Source organism: Haplochromis burtoni, unplaced genomic scaffold (genome assembly GCF_018398535.1).
Source record: "Haplochromis burtoni strain Fernald_Lab_line unplaced genomic scaffold, NCSU_Asbu1 Contig_350, whole genome shotgun sequence".
NCBI lineage: Eukaryota > Metazoa > Chordata > Actinopteri > Cichliformes > Cichlidae > Haplochromis > Haplochromis burtoni.
In genome coordinates, this window is record NW_024582711.1 from 4,978 (window position 1) to 26,460 (window position 21,483).

Genomic DNA, 21,483 nt, shown 5'->3' on the forward strand with positions numbered 1-21,483 from the left:
CGATCTAGTCCTTCTGTCCAGTTTTGGGGAGCAAAAAATTAAAAAAAATACAAAGCCACTATTAAAGTTTCACAATTGCTGGCATAAGTTCTGTTTGTGACCACTGGGCTCTTTATTCACAGGCTTCTACAACACTTACTGATGCAAGCATCCATCCACCTTCATCATTATTGACACCAGTCATGAATGGAACAGCATGGAGTTCATGTTTACGAAACAGCTCATCCACAGGTTTAGTCAGGAAATGTCCATCAACATTTACTTGAAATCTCAAATTTGGATCCCTAAGAGAGTAAAATGTACAAAAGTGAAAGATGTGATAGCATGAACAGAGCTGAGGGAGAAATGGAAAGCTTCAAAGAAATATTGTAGAAGACATAATAATCATATTCAGCATTCTCTATCATGTTTGCACCCATTACCTCACCTGTGTAAAACCCATCATAGTATCAATATCATGGTTTCTCATGCAGTCACTGATCTTCTTTGTGCTTTCAAGGCTGCAGCCAGATGCATTTGCAACTGCCCGAGGTCAGATATAAAATAGAAATGTCAAATATTTGTCAAAACAAATCCATTCCCAGAGTTACCTTATTCTGCAACAAAAATGTTTTTAACACACTCTAAAAAGGAAGAATATTGATAATTAACCTGCGCCATTGGTAGAGGATTATCTGCCACAACTGTATCGACAGCAGCTGTGCCACTCTCAGCAATGGCACGATGAAACAGCCCATCAGACAGTGGTGACAGGAGCTGGTGATTCAAGTAACACATCACATATTACTTTTTGTTCTAGAGTGAAAAGGTTTATATAAAGTTCCTCTAACTGTAGATTCTTACCAGAAGAGACACGCTCACTCCACCAGCAGACTCTCCAAATATGGTAACTAATCCTGGGTCTCCTCCAAAGCTGTGAATGTGCTGCTGGATCCACTTGAGAGCTTCAACCTGGTCCAGGAGGCCAAAGTTCCCTGAAATGTGCTCATCTCCAGTGCTGATAGATCAAAATGCATTTTTTTGACTGAAACATCTTTTTATAAGACACTTTTATTTATGTCTTTAAAGCAGATGACCTTTTATACCAGACCCAACCCTAACACATGATCACCATCATGCCTCAGTTTGATCGGAGCCTTTTCCTCACAACATGAGGAAAAGTGAGCGGTTGCTGTAATGCCTCCAATATTAAAGACTTATGACAAGATGATATGATATACAGACCGTAGAAAAAGTCTAACATTGAAGTGTGTGCATTCTTAGAGTATCAGTGGCCTTATAGCAGTCATAGAAGGAGTCATGAGTCATATCTTGTTAATAATTTTACCTCCTCACTACGTACGACTCTGGATACTGTAGCTCCTGTGAAAACTAAGGCCTCAAATCAGAAGTACCTGACTCCGTGGTATAATTCTCAAACACGTAGCCTAAAGCAGATACTCGTAATCTGGAGAGGAAATGGCGTGTCACAAATCTAGAGGATCATCATTTAGCCTGGAGAAATAGTTTGTCTGCTTTATAAGAAAGCCCTCCGCAAAGCCAGAACATCTTACTATTCATCACTGATTGAAGAAAATAAGAACAACCCCAGGTTTCTCTTCAGCACTGTAGCCAGGCTGACAAAAAGTCAGAGCTCTTTTGAGCCAACCATCCCTTTAACGTTAACTAGTAATGACTTCATGAACTTCTTCACAAATAAAATTTTTATCATTAGAGAAAAAATTACCAATAATCATCCCACAGATGTAATATTATCTACAGCTACTTTAGTAAAATTAGAATATCTCATTTCAGAGAGTGACGCTGAAAAACTAGTTCATGCATTTATTACTTCCAGGCTGGACTACTGTAATTCATTATTATCAGGATGTCCAAAAACTCACTGAAAAGCCTTCAGCTAATCCAAAATGCTGCAGCAAGAGTCCTGACAGGGACTAGAAAGAGAGAGCAATTTCTCCTGTTTTGGCTTCCCTTCATTGGCTTCCTGTTAAATCCAGAATTGAATTCAAAATCCTGCTCCTCACATACAAGGTCTTAAATAATCAGGCCCCATCTTATCTTAATGACCTTGTAGTACCATATCACCCTATTAGAGCACTTTGCTCTCGCTCTGCAGGCCTACTTGTTGTTCCTAGAGTATTTAAAAGTAGAATGGGAGGGAGAGCCTTCAGTTTTCAGGCCCCTCTTCTGTGGAACCAGCTTCCAGTTTGGATTCGGGAGACAGACACTATCTCTACTTTTAAGATTAGGCTTAAAACTTTCCTTTTTGCTAAAGAATATAGTTAGGGCTGGACCAGGTGACCTTGAGTGTGGCTTTTGAGAAGAAACTATTCTTGAGTCTGTCAGTCTTTGTGCTGATGCACCTTCATTTTTGCGGTGCGGAAATATTTGAGCAAGGTACTGAAATAACTGGACAAAAAAGTAAACCCAAATTTGAAATCAGCATGAAAAGAACTACAGATCCCAAATAAAAATACCTGTGATGATTATGACATGTTGACCTGTGTTATTTAAATAAATTCAGTATTAAGGGAAAGTGGCAAACCGCTGCTTCAAAGCTTTATTCATGTTCAGAATGGCATGCAATAGGAAACGTGTTCTTTCACCCGTCAGGGTGCTGTGCTGCTCAGATTACAGACACACACTCTGATTAGAATTTCAGCACCTTTTTTTTGGCTTAAATTGGTTTAAAAAATCTAATCTGAAGTGTCATACTTAATACATAATTTATTACTGGGGAAAAATTCCACTTCTCTGCCTTTTTTTTTTTTTTTACAGTAAATGTCCCTATAATCTCTGCAACACTTGTACCGTGTCTTACTAAAAGAGTTTATCTTCCATCCTCTCCCATGGGTACACCCTGCTTGATTCTTTGCTATTTTTTATCTTTAAACAATAAATAGGCTACAATGGAAAAGATATCACCTAAACCCCTCAAAATGAGAATAGGTACAAAAAACTCACAACTTTTTGTTCATTCCTCTTTGAGCTACATATCTAAACAGAAAATATAGCTACAATCTGAATAACATTAAGTACATGTGATATTTAATGGTCAGTTTATTATGACTGTCATTGTCATAAAACCACTGAGTGATGATTGTTTGATATCTTTTGATTTAAATAAATAATGTTGTTAGGATCTTTTTCAAAGAGAGACATTGTTCTCATTCTTATTTGCGGTATTATGCATATTATTGTCATAATACCACTGAGTGATGATTTATTACTAGTGCTAGAATTAAACAGATCTTTTTTAAACAAACAAACAAACAATGAAAAACATGCACTATATGTAGAATAAACAAATACAAAGGCGTAAATTAGACATCATTTAAGTGTTGTCACAGCGGTCATTTTCCTAAAAAAAGGTTTTCTCCTACTTACCCTGAAGATCTGCAATAACACAGAGGAATAAAACTGATATCAGAAAAGAGAAAGTCTGCTTTGCATAGAACTTCATGGTCCACTCGACACAACACCACATAGATTCTCAGAAATGTGAGCAAAGAGCCAAGAGACAGAAAGAGTGCTTCATCATATGAGGCTTTCTCCTTTTATCTGTCACATAGAGACAGATAGTGTTTCTTGCATGCTGTGACCCAACTTTTTATTTATTCATTATATATCAAGACTGCTACAGAGAACCTACCTTATTAGAGTAGCCAAAAGTGACACAATTAATAATTCGGCATTAATACAATAAAAACAACTGTGTTACTTTAAAAAAAACCCAAACATGTTTGTTTAAACTCTAAAGGTGGACATTTTAACATCGGGCTCCTCGCGCCTCAGAAAATGAAACAGGTTGAAAATATGGTGTTCAATACAAAATAATAATCTATACATATTATCCGGTTTTAAAGTATCCCAATTATATAGTTTTTACGCAAAAATACCTTTGTGGACAATACATGGTCTTATAATTTTCATATATGTATAATTATACATTATACATGGTTTTAGATGTTTGAATCAATGGCATTCGCTACTTCAATGCAGCCACTAAACTAGTAACACATTTAGCAAACAGGGGAGCAAAAGTTTAATTTCACAAAACCGAAAAAGATTTCACGAGCCAGCCAGGAGTCGAACCTAGAATCTTCTGATCCGTAGTCAGACGCGTTATCCATTGCGCCACTGGCCCGATCTGGTATGAATCATTATCGCGTCACTATTTCAAGAAACACTAAGAAAAAGCCCGCGTTGGTTATTCCTGACCTAAAGTTAGAAGATCCTAGCGAGATTTATTTCCAGAAACCAAACATTACGTGTAAGACATTAACCAAAACAACGATACATGATATTTAACTGGAATGCATAAACAGTAAGCGTATGTCCAAATATTTACCGACAAGTAACCCATTTATAAACCTCGTGGTTGCAAACGTGGTTGCCACGGCTGAAGTGATGACTGTTTTCCGCCAAATGTAAGTTTGATCAAACTACTCCTTCCGTTCAGATATGAAACTATATGGAAATTGTGTTATGCTAGCATATGATTCCAAGTTACTGGAAAACTATTTTTTTACATTATACGCATTTTGCCGTACAGGGGAATGTGACCTGGATTATAACGTGATTGAGGGTGTCTGAGTTGAACATGGCAACCACAAAGCAAAACAGGAAGTGTCGTCTGGCGGGAAGTTCGCTTGAAACTTTTTAGAAACACAACAGCCATAAAGTTATAATATTACGGAGTAATTTACCTTCAACTAATTTAAACAGGATGCCCAGGATTAAATGCAACTAGATAATCGATAAGTAGAAGTAAAATAAAAATAATAACGTTCATAAACTTACTGAGATTTACGAGATAGACTTCTATCTTATTCTACAGTTGCTAGCCACTTGTGTCAATCTGTGGGTGGACAATGAAAGCAGAAATGGATAAAATTGTCTCACTGTCAGATGAAGAAAATATCCCCGAACTACAGAAATACCTTTCAACCCTGACCGATGACCAGGTAAGTTATTTTACAAACTAAGGGCGACACATTTGGAAATTCCAAAGTCATGTCTGTTTTACCTATAAAATACTCTTACTATCTATCACACAATGTTTAGCTCATCAACACGATTACCAATAGTGCACTGAAGGGCAAGAAGGTTGGGACCATAATAAAAGGCATATTTAAAGGTTTGTACACATTCATTCTTGTAAGTGAAACATCGCAAGATAGCTAAGGTAATATAATTCACTCATACACCATGTCAGAATCATTTAACATATATGCATAACTTCTGCTCGATGATAAGGTATGTAATAAATGTATAGTTTGTGCTTGTTGTTTAGGTTCTCCACCCAGCTCCACTGCTGGGGCAAATCGTAGACTTCTCCTTTATCAGCACTGCATCCCTCTGTGTGAGTCTGGGGATCTTCAGACTGAGGTGGCAGCAGATATCATTGGGTTGCTTATGCTGGAGGTATTTATGTTATACAGAAGTTATTATAGATTTGATGTACGCTATATCCAAATATGTTGATTTCATGTAACTGGTTGATTAAATCAAATAAGTGTGTTTTGGAACTACGCTTTTGGGTCTACTTGATTTTTGTGCTTGTAACAGGTTTTTTTTTTCTCCTGATCTGACTTGCAATCCTTATCATTTATAACTACTTGAATTAGATAAGTAGAAATATATTGTGACACTTTCTTTTTTTCATATGAATGAGAATGATTGTTTTAATCTAATACACAGACTCATACACTATCCGGGCCATCTCTTGCAACACTGGGGTCTCTTTTTGTTGATGCCATCAAAGTGGGGAAAATGAGCAGTGGTAAATCTCTGGAACTGTTTCCTACAGTTCTTACTGCACTTGCAGCATGTGAAGCCTTGTCTTATGGCAAAGGTACTTTGTGATCAACATTGTTGTCTAACCTAATATCACATATGTCACAATCTATAAGGTCTAAAACACAATTTTTTATTATAACTTTAGGGGAACTCAGTGGTGAGGAGTATAAGAAGCAGCTGATTAACAGCCTCTGCTCGAGCAGGTGAGGACATGTCGCATTTGATATATATAGTGATATGCTAATATATATTGTAGTATTTTGGTAGTATTTTATTATTTAGATGCCTTCATGCCTAATTTATTAGAAATTACATGGTCATGTAATGAAAGGGATCATGATGAAATACCTCAGTGCCAACGTCTTTTGTGCTGTTTTAGTCCAATTACCAGTTTGTGATGTAGAGATTAAATGATTTGCAGATGACTGAAAAATATTTTTATTTACATTACATGGTCTTTTTCATGCAGATGGGATCCACAGTGTGTCATCCACTTGACAACCATGTTTAGGTAGGACTTTGTTATTTTAAGTTCATTGCATGCTTTAACATATTTCTGTTTCCATCATAATAGAATTTATTTCAATATTGGTGTATTTTACATTTTTTTAATTCCTTTTAAAATGTTTTACTGTGTCTGCCTCATTTTAGGGATGTGCCTTTGTCATCAGAGGAGTTGCAGTTTGTGGTGGAGAAAGTATTGAGGATGTTCAACAAACTAGATCTGCAGGAGATCCCGCCGCTGGTTTATCAGCTGCTGCTTTTGTCTGCAAAGGTGTGTGACAGTGTGTCTTCAACAACACATTATGTTTTTGTTTGTGTTAGTCATCTAAATGCCGGTCTTGTTCTTTGTCTGTTAGGGTTGTAAGAAACAAGTCCTGGATGGAATCGTAGGTTATTTTAAGGAGCAGGACACTCGCCAAGAAGAGGAGCAGAAACATGGAGAGTGAGTGTTTCATATACTGCAAGTGGGATTTACTATAGTCACAATACATCTTTCTGTAAACTTTCCATTTACTCACTGTCTGTTTTTTGTTTGTTTGTTTTTTTTAACTTGTAAATCCGCTTCTCAGCAGCCTGGATCTAGAGGTTCAGTCTATTCCACAGGACCAGCTAAGGCATGTAGAGGGCACTGCTATCCTCCACATAGTCTTTGCTATAAGACTAGACCATGAGCTTGCAAGGGAATTTCTTAAAGGCTTTAAGGTTATGTATAATATCGCTCATCTGTTCGTTGTTTTAATAGTTTGAGAATTGTTTGTTATATTTGTATGGATAGTCTGTGTCATAGATATTGATTTTCATTTTGGCAGACATCGTATGCAGACTTGTGTCCTTTCAGTGTTGCCCTGTTGCTCTCAGTGGCACGTATCCAGCGTTATGAAGAGCAGGTTAGAAATCTACACTACACACTACTTCCCGTACTCAGTAGAGTCTTAATTCATGTTATCTTTCCTATTCATTTGTGTTAATCATTTCATTTTTGATGATGATGATTTTTTTGGAAGGTATTTGAACTTTTGAAAGGGGCCATCATCAAGAGCTTCAAGGACGAGCAGCTACAACAGGGGTCAAAGTTACTACAGGACCTCCTACCCGGGCACTGCAGTGTGGCTCAGATGATACTGGATACAGTCCAGAACAGGTAAGAAGAGCAAAATGTTGATTTATGTATTCTATTTGATACCTTCAACAGAAAAACTTGATGTGTTTCTTTTTCCATGATTTCTTTCAAAATAAGGTAATGCCCCTCTGTGGCAGCTCGTGGTCTGTGGTGCCGATGCAGGGGAGGGGGACGCACCTGAGCGGCATCTGCAATCACCTCTCTCCAACATAAAGAGTTTGTTCTGGGTGCTGTCAGTTGTTGTTGGTATGTGTCAGGCTGTGAGCTGCGGAGCTCACAGCCTGCCAAAACCCAGGAGGGGGGCCACGGCAGACCCAGGACCAGAGCTGACAGCCACACAGCGAGAGCAGGCGGCAGTGTCACGCCGCCAACAGGAAGAACTCCAGGACCGGATCGAGCGTGGGGTGCAGGTGATTGAGAATCTTGGATCTGGTCCTGGCTGACACCGCCGCGACCCCCACCAGCATTCCCCGACGGCATGCGAGTGGAGGAGGCTGTTCAGGCTCCCCGGATAAAGGCACTGTAGCAAGCACACGGTGACATGTACATGCTGTTCAGCATACTTTTTTCACCACTTTTCTCGCGGTTGCTGTACACACACACACACACACACACACACACACACACACACACACACACACACACACACACACACACACACACACACAGTCAGCTGCAGCTCACAGCCTAACACATACCAACAACAACAACTGACAGGACCCAGTACAGACTCTTTATGCCGACGAGGTGTGATTGCGGATGCCCCTCAAGTTTATCCGCTTCCCCTGCAGCGGCCCCGCAGACCACACCCCGCTACACCCTCAATAAAAATAAATGACATGGTACAACACAAACAGTATTTATATTTTAACCTCTCACATGAGGTCTACGTTTCCATCCGTATAGTGTGTTCGGATGGGATCATGTTACCCAAGGGCTAGTGCAGCTGGGCTTCTTCCTGATGGATGCATTTGGACCCAAACCTGGACCATTTGGCAAGACCACAGAAGGCTCTCTAGCTGTAGCCCGAACACCAACTCAACAAGCGTGTAAGCTAGGAGGACAGGTGCTACTCCAGGGCTTTAAGGTAACATTCTTTGTTAAAATTTTATGCTATGAAGTATTGTAAATAAAGGATTTTCAATGTCATGCAAATATTGTGTATTTTATGTCTTTAACAGATGCATGAGCCTATCAGGGGAGAGATATTGGAGCAGGTCTTAAATCGACTAGTCACAAAGACAGCCTCACCTGTCAGTCATTTCTTAGGTAACACAACCTCTAGACAGCAGGGTTAAGTTATAGATGCACAGCAGCATTTTTTGACTTTATAGACTATGTTTTGACAGGTTTTTTTTATTCTTGTGTTTTAATGTTTTTTTTTTTCTTCTTCAGACCTTTTCTCTGATATTGTGGTCTCTGCCCCAATGATCCTTCTGGAGTCATCCTCTAAGGTGACAGAGACGTTTGACCACTTGTCATACCTGCCTTTGGCCACCGTTCAAGGTCTACTCAAAGCTGTCCAGGTACCTAAACAGGCCAACAGATACACATAAATGCTCTAGAGGTTTCTATTGTGTAATCGTTGGTTTCTGTTTAATCTTCAGCCCCTGCTCAAGGTCAGCATGTCCTTAAAAGATGCTTTAATTTTAGTTCTTCGGAAGGCCATGTTTTCCAGGTTTGTGCTACTTTATTCTTAACACAGCTTTAAAGTGCAATTAAAGAAGGGTGGCTTATACTAACCAACCCCCTTACTTGATTCTACTAGCCAACTGGATGGTCGGAAGTCTGCAGTTACAGGCTTCTTGTTGCTTCTGAAGAACTTCAAAGTGTTGGGCAGCTTGGCCTCGAGTCAGTGTAGCCAGGCAATCTCCTCCAGCCAGGTACAGTTGCAGTAAAACTCTGTATACTTTACATACTTGCTTCTAGAAAGTGTGCTAGAAACACTCTGCAGGTGTGGAACTGTCTAATTTTTTGGTTTGTCTTTCTGTCACAATTCATAGATCCAAGTGGATGTTCACTCGCGATACAACTCAGCTGCCAATGAAGCATTCTGCTTGGAGATCCTCAGCAGTCTGCGTCGCTGCCTCAGCCAGCAGGCTGATGTGCGCCTCATGCTCTATGAGGTCAGAAGCATTTTTTTTAATGTCATGTCTTATTATGTTTATCAGTGTGAAGAAAGGGCTAGAGACGTGAACCTGGGATAGTTAGTGGATACATTTTTACAAAGGGTGTTGAATATGAAGCTGGCAGGCATAAGAAAAGAGAAATACTACAGAGAAGTTTCATAGATGTAGTGAAGGAGGACATGAAGCGGGACGGTGTGAAAGAGGTGGATGCTAGAGATGGGGTAAGATGGAGACAGATTGTTGGAGTTAACCTCTACTCTTTTGTTATTTATGTGTATAGATACGGTTTAGCTGTAAAAATGTTACTTTCATACTGAAAAAGAAAATTCTTGTGGTTTTTAAGGGTTTTTTTGATGTTCTTCGTCGTAACTCGCAACTTGCAAGCTCCATCATGCAGACCCTTTTGTCACAGGTATGTATATGTATGAGTTAACTGCATGCTGTCTTAGTTATAATGGACTTGATGATGTATCAGAAGCTTGCTTGTCCTTAGCTGAAGCGGTACTACGAGCCTGAACAAGACCTCCTGCCCCCAGTGAAACTGGAACCATGCATCACTGCTCACGGAGACCAAGTCTACCTCCAGGAGCCTCTGGTACTCTTGTGTGCACTGTACCATATTTGCAAGTTGTTTTATTTCGACTGATATGCGAGCTATAAATAGTGTTATGTTTCAGGCCCATCTGCTGAGCTGTACTGTACATTGCTTGATGTGGCTGCAAAACACACGCCAGTCAGCCAACCCCAATGGCGATGACAGTGATGGTGATGAGGAAGAGGAGGAAGGATACCGGTCGGACCTACATGCTATTCTAGAGAGTATGACAAGACGCATGATCAAGTGCGAGCTAGAAGACTTTGAACTGGTATGTCTTGAGATCAAGAGCAAGCAGCTTCTTTGTCCTTAGCAGATTTCAGATTATTCTGCTCTTCCTTGCTTTTACGTTGGCTCTGAACCTTGGTCTGTTCCAATATTGCTAAGTCTTATAATGTGTGTATACTGATCAGGACAAGTCGGCTGAGTTTTCAATGGGATCCAGTGTTGGAGTGAAGAATAATATCTATGCTGTGCTGGTGATGGGAGTGTATGAGGTCCTCATGGAGTACAACTTTATCAAAGCCAACTACAGGTAACAAGCACCTGTTTTTGAATTGTGCATTTTGAGAAAGTGTTGTTGTGTTACACAGTTGAATTTATAAACCCACAGCAACTGTTCAGGTCACTACGTTTACTGACTGATACACAGAGCCAGCACTCCCCCTATAGCTGATTTCATTGAAGTAACACAAAAATACTTGGATTTTTACCAAAATAAAAGTTTAACAAAGTTAATCATCCTAATTTAATTATGCATCATACAAAACATATGCCATATTATGCAGCGAGGATTTCTTTTTATAATTTACCATTGTATCTTCCCCCGTTTCTTGCAGTAAAAGGTGTTTTGAGGAGATCATCGAGCTGTTCAGCCGTTACCACAAGCTGTCTGAGATCCTGAAGGAGAAGTCTGGAAAGGGTCGGGTGCCCTCACACAAGACCCCCCGCAGTTTATTCTCAATGGGCATCATATCAACATCAATCACTGTGCTCTTCAGGTAAATGGTTTCTTTAGCGTTGCTTACATGGACTACTACTAGATCTGTGGAATTTAATAAAATCAGTTATTTATAGTTTGCAGCTGATTGTAGGCACTCTGATTGTTTAAATCTATTCATTAAAATGTTAATTAGAAATACTATGCAAACTTGGAAAGTCAAATTCCATGGATAAGAATTCGAAATGGTAAATCAGAACAAATCTTCTTTTGCAGGGATAACACTCAGAGCAGAGAGGAGGCTCTCTCAGTACTTCGTTCAAATGGAGAGTTTGTGCGTTATATACTGAGCGTGGTTGTGCAGAAGATCCAGCAGCTGGATGAAACGGGACACACAGACGGCCCAGATGGACAAAACGCAGACAAGACTTTCCGCTTCCTCTGTGACATGACCAGGTAGAAATCTCTTGGGCTAAATGACAGCACATGATTTGTTTATTATAATACTTATAGGACCAAAAATGAGAATAAACGATCTCTGTCTATGTCTCTTTATAGTGTTCTGATGTGGCGTTACACGAACATCCCCAGCGTGGTTGAGGAGGGGGGAAAGAAGGAGAAACGCTCCAGTTTGTCTCAGCTGTGTCTGGAGGGTTTGCTCAGGATCTTCACAACCTGCCAACAACGCTACCCAGACAAGATGGCCCAGCTGCTCTCTACCATGGGTTGGACAAGCAGTGAAAAAGCAGTACATTTTGTAGCAACAAAAAATATACAGGAATTAATCATTATGTGTTTCTTTGAAATGATGCAGAAAATGGCACAGAGCAAGATGACGAAGGCGATGTTGTAGAGATGAACTACTTTTACATCCGACAGTTTCAGGTGCTTCTGATTTAACACTAAATAATACAAGAAAACTGTGTTTATTAAGTATGACATGTTTGCTAAAATCCAGTTTTCTTTGCCCGTCAACAGAGGGCGCTGTTCACACAGTTAAGTGGAGGTGAGGAAGACTTTAACAGCAAAGAGGCTCAGCTTCTGATCAGCATCCTAAGCGTACTCTCGCGCCAGCTAAAGCCCTCCTCCCAGCAGGTAGATTTATTTTTAAATGCACTCCACCGAACAAATTAACATACTCCTGTTCTAATTCACTATTATCTAATTAACAGTTTGTTCAGATGATCACGTGGACTGTGAAAATCTGCAAAGAGACCAGTTTTGGTAAGTTATAGTTTACTTAACCTCTGTGTCTATATTAGGTGCATATTAGGTGCCATTTCCTGATGTGTGTGTATGTGTGTGGGGGTTTTCTCTCCCTTTAGAGGATTCTGCCTTCTGTAAGGGGCTGCTCTCTCTCCTCTTCAACCTTCATGTTCTTTATAAGAGTCCTGTAGGCCTACTGCTGGAGCTCTGCCAAGACATCCACAGCGAACTGGGAGATATTGATCAGGTACGAACAATTTTTCTTTGCAGTGTTCAGAGCACAATTTGGCATTAAACTATACTGATACTGTTATTACTGTAACTCATTTAATTATATAAAACTGCACACAGCTAGAGTTGATCGACAGACTATATTGCCAAAAGTATTCATTCACTCATCCAGATCATTGAATTCAGGTGTTCCAATCACTTCCATGCCCACAGGTGTATGAAATCCAGCACCTAGACATGCAGACTGCTTCTACAAACATTTGTGAGAGAAAGGGTTGCTCTCAGGAGCCACCCGTGCAACAAGTCCAGCTGTGAAATCTCCTTGCCAGCATATATTCAATTGTGAACTGTTACTGGTGTTTTATCAAAAAATGACTGGGATTGGGAAGTAGTTGGCCACGTAAAATCATAGAGCAGCGTCAGCGGATAATGAGGCACATAGTGCGCAGAGGTCGGCAACTTTCTCAACGTTGATCACTACGGACCTCCAAACTTCAGATAAGCTCTGGAAGATTTGTAGAGCGCTTCATGGAATGGGTTTCAGTGACCAAACAGCTGCATCCAAGCCTTACATCACCAAGTGCAATGCAAAGCATCATATGTAGTGGTGTAAAGCAGCGGTCCCCAACCCCCGGGCCTCGGACCGGTACCGGTCCGTGAGTCATTTGGTACCGGGCCGCGAGAGTTGAGGCTCAGGTGTGAAGTGTTTTCAGCGTTATTTTGTTATCGTTTTTATCGTTTACTCGGTTTTCCTGGGTCTTTTCACGTGTGTTATGAATAAATTTTCTTTTTTTCGGTACCGGTACTAGTTTTATTTTGTTGTATTTATCCGCGACACCTTAAAGGCCAGTCTATGAAAATATTGTCGGGCATAAACCGGTCCGTGGCGCAAAAAAGGTTGGGGACTGCTGGTGTAAAGCACGTCACCACTGGAATCTAGAGCAGTGGTGACGTGTTCACTGGATTGACAAATCAGGCTTCTCCGTCTGGCAATCCATCAGACGAGTCTGGGTTTGGCGGTGGTATGGTGCGTGCCAAGACATTTTAGACAATTTCATCCTCTGAACTTTTTGGGAACATTTTGGGGCTGGCCCCTTTCTGTTCCAGCATGACTCCATACCTGTCCATAAAGGCATGGATGAGCCAGTTTGGTGAGAATCTGACTGGCCTTCAGAATCCTGACCTAAACCCAAGATAACATCTTTTGAATGAATTTCAGCAGAGATGGCGAGCAGGCCTTCTTGTTCAACATCAGTGTCTGACCTCACAAATCCACTTCTGGAAGAATGCTCAAAATTCTTATAAACATACTCCCAAACCTTCTGAAAGCCTTCTCAGATGAGGTGAAGCTGTTATAGCTGCAAAGCTGGGCCAACATCATTTGAAACATTATGGATTAAGAATGAAATGTCACTCAAGTTCATATGAAAGAATTTAATGATCAAACAAGTTAAGCAAGACTATTTTAAATCCAAGTTTCTTTCCCACAGTACACTGATGACTGTTACCTTCATACACCCACATTAAAGTGCATTTGTGAACTGATGTCTTTTATTTGTTTTCCTGTCTCAGGATGTGGAGGTGGAAAAGCAGTCCAATTTTGCCATTGTCAACATGAAAACTGCTTCAACAGCAGCAGTAAGTGTTGGTTTTCTGACTGACTGGCTGTGAGAGTTATGCCTTTGCTTATCCTGCTCACCTTCTTCTTCATGTTAATGTCTTGTCCCAGCTGCTGGTCCTGTCTCAGGTTGACAGAGTGCTTGATGAAGTGGACTGGCTTATTGCCAGGAAGAAAAGTCAGACAGCTTCTGACAAATTGGGCTGTGGTAAGAAGCCTTTCACACTGATGCTCACTCTGATTAATGCTGAGGAGGAAGAGATGCATTTGTCAGCAAGTGGGGCTAAAATGCAAGTGATGCTGTTTTTCATAAATGTGTAGGTGAAGCCACACAGACTGCAGGTCGGCAGGACCCAGTTGAGAAAGCAGTGACGCTGCAGCTTGGGACTCTCTTAACAGCGCTAAGTGAGCTGGTCCAGACGGCCTTGCTGCTGGGCACCTGCACCGTTACACTGTTAAGAGAACTGACCCGCACGTATACCATCCTCACCACGCTGGTCAAATATGTGTGTATTTGTCAACTTGATGTTCTGAGTGAAAATGTCAGGGCAGCTTGCAGAGTGTAACATTACATTTTCTTCATTTTACTTTAGTATATCCAGGTGTGTGCCAGCCAGCACGGGTCGCTGCCAGCTCGCTTTGAGAAGCTGGTGAGTCCAAGCTACTGTCACCTAGCTCAAATTTTCCTGTATAGATCTAACGTCATACTAACTCTTTCATATTTGCAGGTCAAACTATCTGGCTCCCACCTAACACCACAGTGCTATTCTTTTATCACATATGCTCAGGTATTAGGCATGGTTCAGTTTGTCCAGCTCCGTTGCATTAATGTTTTGTTGTTACAGAAATGACACAAGATGCTTTTTATTCCTCTTAGAGTGGAGACATCAGTGGTGGAGGTGCAGATGACAAAAAGAAAAAGAGAAGGAATGACGTGAACACCGGTGCTTCTGTAAGGCCTCTTGTAAATTTAATGAATGAGGACTGAACAATACAAATTTTGTTTTTAGAATAATGAAATATATGCATACAAAGAAATATAAACAAGTCTGTTATGTTTTTCCTCTTGGAAGGCAAAACTTTTGCGTGAGACTAAGGCTATCCCCAACCTGATCTTCAGCATTGAGCAGTATGAGAAGTATCTCATCACACTCTCAAAGAAATCAAAGGTTTGTGTAAATATTGAAAAAATATATACATTTTTTTAAAACTCTGCAGGCCTCTGAACACTGTAAAATCTATCTGCATGTTTTTCCAGGTAAACTTGATGCAGTATATGAAGCTGAGCACTTCGAGAGATTTCCGCATCAATGCCGCTACTCTGGATGCAGCCCTGCAGGAACAGGATGTGCAGGAACAGGATGACAGTCAGGTGGTAAGCGCTAGCTCAGCTCCACAGGAGCTTCAATACTGTTCAACATACACAACAGCCTCTTCTTTCCACTTTTACTTTATTATACGAGTCCATAAAACTGACTCCATATCCACACTGTTCCCACGGTTGAAATGTGCATGTAGCTTGATGCTTTGAATGCTCTGAGCTAAAAGTAGATCATTTTTCCCTTCAACACCCTCTCTTTGTTTGTTTGTTTGTCTTTGTTCTTCCATTGCTCTCAGACCACAGAGTCACAGGACACCACCGAGACACAAGAACCCAAACAGAAGAAGAGGAAACAGTGAGGTCATACTGGGCACCACTGCTACACACACGCACACTCGTCCAGACTGCAGCAGCGGGTGAATGGAGTCCTGGCAGTTGTATGTTTGGAATAAAAGCTGTCTGGTCCACAAAGAGCTATCTCCCTTTGTTTAGAGAGCCTTTAGTGATGTCGATGATTTGGTAGATGTCCAAGGCCTCACCTGTGGAAAGTTTGCACACATTATTTAGTATTCTGATTGTGTTCCTCAAGTTCACTTTATCAAAAAGCCTTCTTGCATTTCCAACCACAGTTTATATCTGTCTTTGTCTTGATTACATTAAAATAGTCATTTCTAATTTGGCTTATTTAGAAATTTGAAACTTATTTGATTTACTTCCTTTAAGGAAATCTCGTGATAAACAAGCTGTGCTGTTGATTTGCTTAAAATTCTTGAAGACTAACTGAATACTGTGTGGTCATGCTAAGAGGTGGATTGAATTACTTTCCATATACATTATTGTATTTTAAAGAGATGTTTAGTCCAGCTTTTGTAAGGTGTTGTTTTAAAACAAATTGCTCTGTACACGAGCATTTTTGTAGCTTTAAGTGCTAGAGCTAAATTGCATGTTCTTGCATCTGAATTTGTTACATTTAGATTTTGTAATGAGACAAGCTGTCCTGTCTTTCCTGTGCACTTTGTATAAGAAACATTTGTATAATAAATATACTACTCTTAATGTTGGAAGAAGGCTGGTGATGGTGTGCAGAACTCACCAGGCGGTAGACCATACTTTCGTTCCACACCTGTGGGGTTAGAGGGAGTCACACAGTCCATGTTGACCTCCTTCCTCAAACACTGATCAATGTCAACTGCACTGAAGAAGGCTACAGACTGGGGAAGGTCCTGCATGCCTAAAGCATGAGCAAACATACTCCTGCAGGAAGAGAAACACAGTAACCATCCATTATAGAGCACACAGTTTGTCAGTGAGAATATACGGTCAGCTAAGAGCACACCTTGTAAGGAGGTTTGTGATTTGAAGTGCCAGAGCTGCTCGGTAACAGTCTTCACTGCGTACCAGGTACCGCACCTCATCATGGATGCTGATGCAGAAGCGGCCATCAATGTTATACTCCTCAATGAGCCACTTCATGACCACCAACATCAGATGGAGGTAGTCCACTGCAGAGCTCTGAACCACCCAGTTCACTCTGCTGGTGATAAACTGAAAGGAGACATTAATGAAGAGTTTATTTTGCCATTTAGAGCTCTCTGACTGACCTCTTGAGTAATGCATTGGTCGTTTGTTGTATTGGCAAAACAAATCATATCCCTTTAAATACTCAGATTAAAATTATTTATATATATATATATATATTATACTCCTGTTGCCAGCTTTAGTCAGTCACCTCATCTTTAACCGCATTGGGCTCCAGTGCTCTGCTGATCCTGCAGCCTAGAACAGGAGTGGCCGGGTTCTTTGAATGGGCTATACTCTCCAGCTTATTGAACATGTCCGACTCAGTACCTCCAGCCCACAGACGCTTCCCAACAATATCCCATCTTTTCCGTCGAGAACTGAGATGGTGTCAGGAGCACAAAAAAAGCAAAATTAAAGAGGAGAGCACCTGAGAGGAGGATATTCAGGGACAGTAAATGGGTTATTGCAAGCCAGGCACTTGTGAATGTTTGTGTTTTGCGTTCTCACGATTGTGAAGCCACTCTAGTGATCCTCCGCAATTCTTGGAGGGAGACGCTTCCATCTTCCTCCCGCTCCACATCTATACCCAGTTCATTCACCAGCCACTCGCCGTCCTCTGACAAATGATATCTGACAAATACAAACACCTGTCTTTTTATAGCAGATAACCACCTTAAGCATTGTGCAGTAGAACAAAAACAGAAGAAAACCATTAATCAACATATAAACATTACCTGATGCTGCTGAAGTGAAGCAGAGCAAAGTTACGCAGGTTTAATTAGAGACACAGTTAAGTGTTTTGCAACTTTGCAAAATTTTAAAAAGTTTAAATGTCTTCAGTATTGAACAGCAGAAATGAGGCTTTCTTGTCTGAAGTCAAATTTAAATAAAAAAAATAAAAAAAACAGCGGCCGACAGCGCTGTACATAACGGTAGACTTGTGCGTAATAAGCAAGCGAATAATGCAGAAAACAGATTTTTAGATAAACTGTTCTTGAAGTGCACTGAGAGAGAGAGAGAGCTGTGCACGAAGTGTCATTTTACCGTGGCGGAAGCAAAACAGCAAAAATAAGAGGGAATTCATGACGATGTTTATGTGAAGCGTAGTTTGGATCTTCTTTTGCTGCTGGTTCAGTCAAATTTGGTTGGAGAGAGACAAAGCCTACAGCTCCAGAATCTACCGCAAAAAAACCCCACGTAAACACAATGCACGGACCCACCGACGCATCAGAATCTGTGAGCTGTCGGCATGACGGCGTGTCCGTGTACGTGCAGTCGGGTGAGAAAGCCAAAATCTCACTGATTCTTATCCGTCGGCGGTTCCGCACTTTGTGTTTAGGTCTTCATGCTGAATCCGTGTACCTGCTCTCATTTGCGTTTTTAGCTGTTTGGTGGTTGTCAAAATTTTGTGAGGTTTAACCTGAGATTCTGGCGTTTCGGACAAAATAAATTTATATTTAAGAATCAATTCAGGATTTTAATGAATCGTTATCGCGTTATTCAAGCTAGAATCGATTTTAATCGGAAAACTGATGATCAAAACCCACCCCTACGTTGAACTTACCTGCGTATACCTTTTGTTAGGGCATACATCTGTCTGGCCTTACTGGCAGCTTCTGTCTGACTGAGGCGGTGGTTGAACTGCATGAGCAACCTCTCAGCAAAGGGCTGCCCGGCGCCATATATGCGTCCATAGTTAAACACCTTTGCGTGCTCTCGGCTGATGCCCACAGTATCAGCGGTACGGCTGTGCAGGTCAGTGCCTTCACTCTTTTTTCCCTGGAGGGTCATCCAGCCAAATGCTGTACAACCTAAACCACAGAGAGACATATGCAGCATTGTCATTAAAGGAAGACACATAACAAAGTCTCCTTCTGTAGATTTCTTTAGAACCAAACCTGTCATACCGTGCATGCCTGCAAATTGAGCCTCTCCAAGCACTGCGGCAATCCACAACTCTTGTGAATCTACATCTGCTCCTATCAGGTGATATCCAGGTGGTACCTGCACCATGGCCTTTAGCTCACTGCCTACCCGATCCCGCTGTTGACACAGAATAAAGCCCATACAGAATTGCTCTAGTGTCTGGTCAGTATTTTCAGACTTATCCAGATTAGCGTGTCGGCTCTGCTTCTTACCCGTGCATTACTGGCAGTCAACCACGTCGGCTCCACAGCTCTACGTGTTACCGTTCCAGCAGTAACGACCTGAGGTAATATGGCACCATACTGGCCCTCCTCATCAAAATCTTTGTGTCTTTGGGGAAATGTTACATTCATTACCCTCATTACTTTATCTCTAATCAATCAATCTTTTCTTTTTTTAAAAATATTAGACAAACCTGCTGACAGAACGGGGAAGCTCTACTTTTCTGAGCCACAGCACCATCTGAGAACTACGAGAAGACCTTTTAGCATTACTAAAGTTTATTTGTTATTGAATTACTTTGATTAACTCTGATGGGAGTACCTTATACGTTTATGGGCATTCCTCCAGAAAGACATCATTTTGTTGATTTCCAGAGCTCGTGTTGCATTGGTGCCACCTCTTCCTGCTCTCAGAGTGCCATCCTCCATCTTGGACAGGAAGTCCTTGGAGAACGGACTGCCGACATTGTTGTGATTGCCATCCTTTAAACACAAATAATTGGTCACAAGGTAAAAATAGCTTGGTGGAACAACACTGTGCCTATGATATATATTAATAATATAAATTCACCTTATGAGGTAATTTGAAAAACCAGCAACCTGGTATATCGACATCATTGTAGGGGCCGTTTCCATGGTGATAATGGCAATGACTCCCCTCTTTCATATAATGTGGATCTGTAGACTATTGTTGGTAAAGAATACAAAGTATGTTATAAACAAATCATAGTGAAACACTAAACCTGACACGATAGGTGTAATTTAAACTTACAAGCCTGTGCACTCACCCTGTTTTTGTTCTTCTCTGCACTTTTTCTCATTCTGAGGGCGTTTTCCTCCATCTGGCTTTCCAGGGAACTTAATTCCTCCACCTATACATGACAATAAGAAAACATTATTAAGGTAGATGTGTTATCCGTTCAGAGCACGTAGCCCCGATCAATCAACTCCAACCGCAATCACATGTATTACTGTTGATACTGAAGAAAAGGTCTAAATTTGATGAAAGATTTTTGCAAATTCCAACAGTCTGTAGTGCATGTGGTATCTGTTTGAAGCATGTTGCAATATTCTATGCAAAATTCTCCAAACATGATGGTATATTATGTACCTTTGTCCACACCGTGCTGTCTGTTAACATGAGGTCATCTGAAGGGATTGAGTCCAGATAGTCCGGTCGCTCCTTGCTATGCTGCTCACAGTACTCTTTGTACACACTTTCAATAGCTCTGTGAAAAACAACAAAACTTTAATACACTGATAAAAATCTCCAGCCATCAATGATCGTCCTGCTAAGATGAGGTCATGATGTGAAAGCACCCTGCCATGTTTTTACTTTGAGAGCAGTATGTGATTCACCTGTGGGGACACACGGGCCCGGCGTTTTCCTCCTGGGAATCAAGGTTATCCCTGCGTCCAGGTACCAGATACCCCCACCCGTGTTTCTCTGTGTAATGCAAGGGGAAACCATCCCAAGTCAAACCCATCAGTTTAGGTGTCAGTCGCATTTGCAGGCTGATCAGACTGGCTCCAGGTGACCAGCTGTCGTCAGACATCTTCTCACACAGCTTACGATACCACCTAAAGAAGAAAATGAGGAAAAAGAACTGACTTACACCATCAGTGGGAAACAGAACTGGAAATGGCTCCGTGGAGTGTGAGAGCGATCTTACCCTGGATGTGCAGGTAGATGCTGCCTTCTCTTTGGAAGTCGATTCACTGTTTCTTTTAGGTTCTCAACAGCTAGCCGGCTGGGGCGAGGGCCTTCCATCTCTTCTTCAGATGGTGGACCTGGGTCTAATATAACACAACTGAATTATCTCTGTTACTTTATTAATAGTCTGTGTGCACTGTAGATATTAGGGGTGCAACGATACTCGTATCGATATTGAACCGTTCGATACAGTGCTTTCGGTTCGGTATGCATATGTATGAACAATACAAAGTTTGTAATTTATTTTATCAACTTTCCTTCTGACGATGCTGTCTGTGTTGAACGTTCAGTGGATCTGCGCTCGACAGTGTAGCCTAGGCGGAGTAGTCGAACGCAGAGCGCAGGGCAAGCGTTTGGAATTATTTTGGTTTTCATGTGTCGTATGACCCTGAAGGTAAGCGCGTCATGGACTAAAGTAAAACAGTATGTTGGATGTGCCACGCAATGCTCAATAACATGGGTGGGAACTAGTGTGTTAGCGCAGTTAGCTCGTTAACATGTTGGCCGTCTATCCCCACGCAGGGGTAGCTCGTTAACGGAGATTTGCCGTGTTGTGGCGTTAACGTCATTTCAACGAGATTAACGCTGACAGCACTAGTGGGAACACAACGAATATGACTGCACATTTACGCCGA

General features: G+C 41.1%; 2 protein-coding genes and 1 non-coding gene across 6 annotated transcripts in view; 1 reads left to right on the top strand and 2 right to left on the bottom strand.

Annotated features, from left to right (window-relative positions):
* Positions 1 to 4,074: 4,074 nt before the first annotated feature.
* trnar-acg lies at positions 4,075 to 4,147 on the bottom strand. The gene has a single exon. It is a non-coding gene; the product is annotated as a tRNA-Arg (tRNA).
* Positions 4,148 to 4,606: 459 nt separating this feature from the next.
* On the top strand, positions 4,607 to 16,527 carry fanci (FA complementation group I). Of its 3 annotated transcripts, XM_005942827.3 has the most exons (37): positions 4,607 to 4,967; positions 5,068 to 5,140; positions 5,297 to 5,427; positions 5,704 to 5,857; positions 5,948 to 6,005; positions 6,272 to 6,313; positions 6,454 to 6,577; positions 6,663 to 6,748; positions 6,876 to 7,008; positions 7,116 to 7,193; positions 7,311 to 7,447; positions 8,333 to 8,513; positions 8,608 to 8,695; positions 8,822 to 8,952; positions 9,034 to 9,104; positions 9,195 to 9,309; positions 9,430 to 9,552; positions 9,899 to 9,967; positions 10,049 to 10,150; positions 10,233 to 10,421; positions 10,564 to 10,685; positions 10,990 to 11,151; positions 11,367 to 11,546; positions 11,649 to 11,815; positions 11,905 to 11,975; positions 12,069 to 12,185; positions 12,263 to 12,314; positions 12,416 to 12,543; positions 14,100 to 14,165; positions 14,257 to 14,353; positions 14,467 to 14,651; positions 14,739 to 14,795; positions 14,874 to 14,933; positions 15,023 to 15,097; positions 15,219 to 15,314; positions 15,404 to 15,520; positions 15,763 to 16,527. In XM_005942827.3, exons 1-37 carry the CDS (start codon positions 4,875 to 4,877, stop codon positions 15,823 to 15,825), a joined length of 3,993 nt encoding a protein of 1,330 aa, XP_005942889.1. In that variant the 5' UTR covers positions 4,607 to 4,874; the 3' UTR covers positions 15,826 to 16,527. The 3 variants fall into 3 exon arrangements, with proteins under 3 accessions (XP_005942889.1, XP_005942887.1, XP_005942888.1); XM_005942825.3 differs by having other exon boundaries at positions 15,404 to 16,527; XM_005942826.3 differs by having other exon boundaries at positions 6,879 to 7,008; positions 15,404 to 16,527.
* The window catches only part of polg (polymerase (DNA directed), gamma), a 20,360-nt gene continuing 14,744 nt past the window's right edge, over positions 15,868 to 21,483 (bottom strand). For both annotated transcript variants that reach the window (XM_005942829.3, XM_005942830.2), the window contains exons 9-23: positions 20,808 to 20,931; positions 20,494 to 20,715; positions 20,246 to 20,363; positions 19,923 to 20,006; positions 19,706 to 19,819; positions 19,457 to 19,617; positions 19,329 to 19,382; positions 19,126 to 19,243; positions 18,895 to 19,030; positions 18,552 to 18,798; positions 17,495 to 17,617; positions 17,196 to 17,364; positions 16,803 to 17,011; positions 16,560 to 16,720; positions 15,868 to 16,005 (exon numbers count right to left, since the gene is read on the bottom strand). In XM_005942829.3, the coding sequence (XP_005942891.1) occupies positions 15,941 to 16,005; positions 16,560 to 16,720; positions 16,803 to 17,011; positions 17,196 to 17,364; positions 17,495 to 17,617; positions 18,552 to 18,798; positions 18,895 to 19,030; positions 19,126 to 19,243; positions 19,329 to 19,382; positions 19,457 to 19,617; positions 19,706 to 19,819; positions 19,923 to 20,006; positions 20,246 to 20,363; positions 20,494 to 20,715; positions 20,808 to 20,931 (2,105 nt within the window). In that variant the 3' untranslated portion in view covers positions 15,868 to 15,940. The remainder of the gene's footprint in view (positions 16,006 to 16,559; positions 16,721 to 16,802; positions 17,012 to 17,195; positions 17,365 to 17,494; positions 17,618 to 18,551; positions 18,799 to 18,894; positions 19,031 to 19,125; positions 19,244 to 19,328; positions 19,383 to 19,456; positions 19,618 to 19,705; positions 19,820 to 19,922; positions 20,007 to 20,245; positions 20,364 to 20,493; positions 20,716 to 20,807; positions 20,932 to 21,483) is intronic.

Coding starts and splice junctions, on each gene's coding strand:
- fanci (XM_005942825.3), top strand. CDS start 4,875: ATGAAAGCAGAAATGGATAAAATTGTCTCACTGTCAGATGAAGAAAAT. Junction 7,009..7,115: donor AATTTCTTAAAGGCTTTAAG/GTTATGTATAAT, acceptor TCATTTTGGCAG/ACATCGTATGCAGACTTGTG. Junction 9,553..9,898: donor TGCGCCTCATGCTCTATGAG/GTCAGAAGCATT, acceptor GTGGTTTTTAAG/GGTTTTTTTGATGTTCTTCG.